General features: G+C 50.8%; 1 protein-coding gene across 1 annotated transcript in view; it reads left to right on the top strand.

Moving 5' to 3' along the window:
- Window positions 1–1,373: 1,373 nt before the first annotated feature.
- Window positions 1,374–6,000, top strand: part of LOC120840842 (putative uncharacterized protein MYH16) — a 29,352-nt gene continuing 24,725 nt past the window's right edge. Inside the window, exons 1-3 of the mRNA XM_040211594.1 lie at window positions 1,374–1,897; window positions 2,048–2,634; window positions 3,712–4,580. Coding sequence (XP_040067528.1) covers window positions 1,374–1,897; window positions 2,048–2,634; window positions 3,712–4,580 — 1,980 coding nt within the window. The remainder of the gene's footprint in view (window positions 1,898–2,047; window positions 2,635–3,711; window positions 4,581–6,000) is intronic.

Below are 6,000 nucleotides of genomic sequence, written 5' to 3'. Positions count from 1 at the left end.
GGACTTCGTGGCGCCGCCAAGTGCTGCGAGCAGCCACCCAAGGCAGCAGATCGGCAGAAATGACCCAAGCAAGTAACTTCGGTCCGAGTGGATTCAACACAGAACAATACAAAATAGTCAGCGCGACGGGCGAAACGTTTTACAATTGGGATACGTTACTGAATGACTTTGGAGCCCAAGTTAAGGCTTCGGTGGAATCTCAGATGAAGGCGCAAATGGAAGCACAACAAGCTCAGTTTCAAGCTCGGATTGAGTTACAACTGAAAGCCCAGGAAACTCAGCTTAGAACGCAGTTCGAAAAAGAAATGAGGGAACGACTCGACCCACACAAGACAGACAGAAAAAGGCCAAGGACGGAGGAACTCCAGCACGTAGACGAAACAGTGGCCCTAACAGAGCCACCCATGGAGCCGGACAACGAACAAGACGAAGAAAAGGAAGGACAATGGATAGAGGCCCGCCGCGGGAACAACGCGGGCGTGCGCAAGGTCAGACTCGAGAACGACAAGCCTAACACGAAGCTGGACATAGATCACCGAACTTTCAACCAGACCATGAAGAAAGCGGGAATCTCGCTTGAAAACGGAGCAAGAGTAAGGATTGACCCGAGAACCAACGACTACATTGTCACCACAAAGAACGAGGTGGAATATGAAAGGCTTTGTAACCTGAAGAAGTTTACGAATGAAAGAGGCGAAAGCACGGAAATCAAAGTGATACCAGGCCTCGCAAGCAACCACTCGAGAGGGGTCATATACCTGAGAAACCCGGGGAACGATATGGAAGCCCTCTGCGAATAAATCATATGCAAGACGCATCAGGTCATTTCAGCGACCATAATTGGCAAGAAAAGAGCAACAGTCCTATTAACGTTTGAAGGGAAGGAACCACCAAAGAAGCTAGCGGTTGGACTTATAATTCAAAAGGTCTTCCCATACACGCCAAGGCCGGTAGTCTGCTACCGTTGCCATAGAATCGGCCACAAGGCCGAAACATGCACAAGCAAGGTAGAAGTATGTAAGACGTGCGGAAAACCCCACCCAAACGGGCTAGACGCGCCATGTGGAGGGGATCCCACATGCGTGAACTGCAAGGGGAGACACCTGGCGCTCAGCAGGGATTGCCCGATGAAAGTCCCGCGAAGGACGGCAAACCCACCTACATGCAAAACACTGAACAGAAAGGAAAAAGCGCAACTCCCACGGAAACGGCAAAACCAGCGAACAGTGCTGAAAAGAAAACATACGCAGCTGCAGCAAGAAAGAAACCTGTTGGGGAAATCAAAGACCCTCTCATAGCATTATTGCGGCAACTCACCAAGCTTCTCTCAGACGAATATGGAACCTGAGCTAAGAGACATAGCCCCAAAAAGAATGTATTGGATACTACAATGGAACTGCAGAGAAATTAAAGGTAAAATTAACGAACTCAAAACCAGAATAGAAACATGGGGAGACAAGAGCCCCGACATTCTTCTCCTGCAAGAAACGAGGCATGCTAACCTGAAGGTCGGGGGCTACAACACATATCTGAACAGGACGGTAACCACCAACACGAGCAAGCAGGAAAAAGAGGGGGTCGCCGTACTACTAATCAAGGAGACACACCCTCAAAGCCAAATTAACACGGATTTTACTTGCAATGAGGACGAAGAATTGGTAGGAGCCACAACCACAATCGGTAAAAAAACCTACTCTTTCTTCTCCTTTTACCAGAAGCCGGGGAAAGGAGATGAACACTACAGATGGATTAAACGGATACAGAACATAACCCAGCATAAGAGCATTGTTGGGGGAGACTTCAATGCAGAACACAGCGTATGGGGAAACCAAGACAACAGAAAAGGGATGAACCTGCTTCACCAAATGCACGAGAACTCCTTCGAATGCCTCAACAAGCCAGGAGGAAACACACGATTAGGGAACAAGAACCAGAAGGACACAACCCCGGACAGCTCATGATCGAGGGGAGTACCCGAAGTCGACTGGGAGGCCCACGACGATACATGGGGTAGCGACCATGTTCCGATAATCATCACTCTTGACAGAAAGACCAGAGAGAAACGAACGGCCCGGGTCACCAATTGGGACAAGTTCAGAGAGATCTTGAAGAAGAAGATTCAAGTAGAAGGCCCAACAGATATAGAGAAACACATAAAGAAAGCCGCACAAGAAGCCACCACGACAACAAAGGTGGACGCAGACGCCCCTAACCCGGACCACCATTTGACAAATCTCCAAGAAGCGAGACACAAGGCACTGCTGAAGTACAGAAGGAAGAAGACAGACACCAGCAGGAGAATAGTCCTTAACAGAGCCACACAAGAGGTGACGGCTTACACAAGAAAACTGAGAAAGCAGACATGGATACAGCACTGCGAAGGGTTTAACGACCGCACCCGCGTCAAGAAGCTCTGGAACACATATAGAGCCATGCTGGGGAAGAAAAAGGAAAAGAACACGGGTCGCAACCTCGCACTGAAACTAAACATGTCGGAAGAAGAGCTGGCGCAAAAGCTCGGAGAGACCTTCTTCCCTCAACCCGACGACTGGACACCTCTTCTAATAGAACACACGGAAGAAAGAAAAGAACAAGACGTCAAGTTCAGTATAGAAGAGCTAAACTACGCCATCAGTAGGGCGAAAAAGGGCACTGCACCCGGGGAGGATGGCGTTACGCCTGCCATGTTGAAGAACCTACCGGATGAGGGAAAACATGCTCTCCTTGACCACTACAACAGGATATGGGAAGAACACACTCTACCACAGGGTTGGAAGCATTCAACGGTCATCCCAATTCCAAAACCAAACAAGCCCAAAGATAAGATGGCGAATCTTAGACCAATCTCGCTAACTTCGAACATATGTAAGACTATGGAAAGAATGGTTCTGGAAAGAATAAACTGGACACTAGAAAGCAGAAACAGCCTACACCCGATGCAGACAGGGTTCAGAAAAGGGTTGTGCACACAAGATAGCCTAGCAATGCTTCACTACGACCTGACAAGCAGAAAGGTTACCAAAGTACCAAAATTCTTAGTGGCCGTCGACATCAGGAAAGCGTTCGACTCAATCCCACACAAATCTGTCATAGCCAGCGCGAAAGAAAATGGAATCGAAGGCAACATGCTCCGCTTCATTCAAGATTTCCTCGAAGAACGCACATATAAAGTTAAGGTAGGGGAAACAGAGGGACTGATTCAATACAATAGGATAGGAGTCCCCCAAGGAGCAATACTCTCTCCGACCCTATTCAACATAACGATGACTGCACTGGCAAAAAAACTAGAAAAGATCCCAAACTTATCATTCACAATTTACGCAGACGATGTAACAATATGGACCAAGGGAGGGCAGACTGGAAAACAAATCAAGGCGATTAAAGAGGCACTGAGAGCAATAGACGACTTCGCAGAAGAAGTCGGGCTACAAGTTGCTCCAGAGAAGACAGCCTTGGTCATCATCGCGACACCAGAAGGAAGGAAGGCAACAGCAAGCAAACGCAAGTTCACCTCCGCAGGAAGACAGCTAGAACCAACCAGCTCGACAAAAATCCTCGGCATGAACATCAGCCAAGACGGAAAAGCGAAGGAGTGGCTAGAAGGTCTACGAAAAAGCTGGACACATATCCTTGGAATCATCAGAAGAACGGCTACAAAATCATGGGGTGCCAACGAAAATACACTAAGAACGTTAATACATGCCTTCTTAGTGTCTAAGGCAATCTACGGGTACAACTACGCCACACTCACTAAGACACAACAGGAGAAAATCAAATGCCTGATGAGGAAAGCCCAAAGAGTCGTAACGGGCCTCCCGAACCACGCAAGGTTAGAAGAGGTCAGGAAATGGGCGCTCCTCAACGACATCGAGGACATTGCCAAGGAAGGCGCTGTTTCGCAAATAATAAGGCTTCACGGAACAAAAGCAGGGAGGGTCATCCTAACCAAGCTTAGAAAAATCAACCTGCAGATGGAGGAGCCCGAGGAACCCCTACCACCGTGGGAAACCTCTCTGCCACAAGAAGGAAAACCGCCGCCCAACGCAGGGAGGGAAACAGCAAGCACGAGGCACCAAAATAGAATTCAAGCGCTTAAGGACCACAACAAGGAAGTGATATACACTGACGCAACTGTTACAAGGGAGAACCGTGCAGCCTGTGCCTGGTATAACATCACCACGGAGAAAACAGGCAGAGCAATTCTGCCTGAAAAGACAACCGTCAGAGACGCAGAGATAGAAGCGATAGCCAAGACAATTAAGGACCATCAAGGCAACACCGGAAGAAAATATTACATTTTCTCGGACTCGAGGGAAGCCATCCAGGAGTACAGGAGCCCAGCCACACCACTGAAAACGGTGCAAGAAACAAGTAAATACATCGATGAAGCCAAGAAAGCTGGCACGAGCTTTACGCTTGAGTGGGTCCCAGGGCATGCGGGGATCCAGGGCCACGACAGGGCGGGGCTGGAAGCGAAGGCGGCGCTCATACACCATTATAGCACCCTTAGTCAACTTCCCGCGGTAGACTCCATCGATTCCACGGACCCCTACGATTACCCACCAGACATCGCAAAACAAGTAAATAAGGAAAAAAGGGAAAAAAGGCTGGAAGCTCTAAGGCCAATACCCCCCGCCCTTCCTTTCTTCTTTCAAACGTCTTTATTTACAGACCAAATGAATGAGCGCCCTATGCGCTCTGCTGTATGGTCTTTTATCTCGTCGTCTTATGTGGCCCTGGTGTTACCAGGGGCAGAGAGACGTCGGGCGGCGGCGATGATTGGCTCGTATTGCTCGAGCAGCCTGGAGCCGAGTGGGGGCGCCTGCGGGTCCTCTAAATATCGGAGGATCGCCTGGAATGCCGCCAGGACACGACCAGGGTCAGGAGCGGATGGGGGGTTGAGCCACTCAGTAAGAGTGGAGGGGGGAGGTGAGAGGGTTGAGAGCGCGCGAACGCGGGCTCTTGAGTGGAGCGGGCAGTCCCACAAAAGATGGGGGAGACTAGCAGGAATGTGGCAGTGGGTACACTGAGGGTTGATGTGGATCTGGGGATACATCTTTGCAAGCAGGGAGGGAGCGAGGAGCGCTCCTGACCTGGCTTGCTGTAGAAGGGAGGTCTCGTGGCGAGTGAGAGGAAGGTGGGAAAGAGAGGGGAAGTAAAGGGGGTTAGCCTGAGTAAGGTAATGACGCCATCGGCTGGCGTGCTCCTGCCGGGCTTCGTGTGAATCGTGAAAGGAGCCAGGTGTGAGCTCCGGTGGCGTAGGAAAAGTAGGGGCCCCGGCTCGCGCGGAGAGAAGTTTAGCGCGCGCAAGTCGGTGAGCCCTTTCATTGCCGGGAATGCCGCTGTGGGCGGGCACCCAGTCGATGAGGGGATGGTGGCCGGCTGTCCGGATAGAAATTGCTGCGCGATGAATCTGAATAGCGATGACAGATGATGGAGATGAGTGGCGGAGAGCACGGATGGCTTCTTGAGAATCTGTATATATTACGATTCTGGAGGAGGGTACCAGGGTTAAAGTGTTAACGGAGGTTAAGCAGTGCAGTATAGCACAAAGTTCAGCGTGACTAGAGGAGCAGGGGGTCATGAAAACTTGTGTACCGCGTCGATGACCGTCGACATCGCACCATGCCGTGCTGAAGATTGGAGTGGAGTTATTGTCCACAGCCGCGTCCGCGTAGAAAACTAGAGCCGATGAAGAGCGAACAAGGAGAGAGTGGAGATGTCGGCGAACAAAGTCGCTGCGGCGGGCTTGCGCTTTTTCACCCATGTTCCGAGGGAGGGGACGGGGTGCTGTGAGAGGGCAGAGCTCCCATGGCGGGGGTGGGGTGGGTAAAGGTAGGAGGTGGTCGATGTTGTAACCTAGCTTACGCAGTGTGAAGCGCCCCGCTACAGTGGCTCGGAGTCGAGTTTCTTGAGTTGCGATCTGGGTGGAGGCCAGGTCGTCAAGGCTGTTCATCTGGCTGCAGCTGGTGAGCGCATCGATTCGTGTGTATCTCGGAA

The sequence above is a fragment of the Ixodes scapularis genome, unplaced genomic scaffold, assembly GCF_016920785.2.
Source record: "Ixodes scapularis isolate PalLabHiFi unplaced genomic scaffold, ASM1692078v2 PGA_scaffold1__304_contigs__length_218370807, whole genome shotgun sequence".
In the NCBI taxonomy this organism is placed as follows: Eukaryota; Metazoa; Arthropoda; class Arachnida; order Ixodida; family Ixodidae; genus Ixodes; species Ixodes scapularis.
This window is presented reverse-complemented; position numbering and strand designations above follow the sequence as displayed.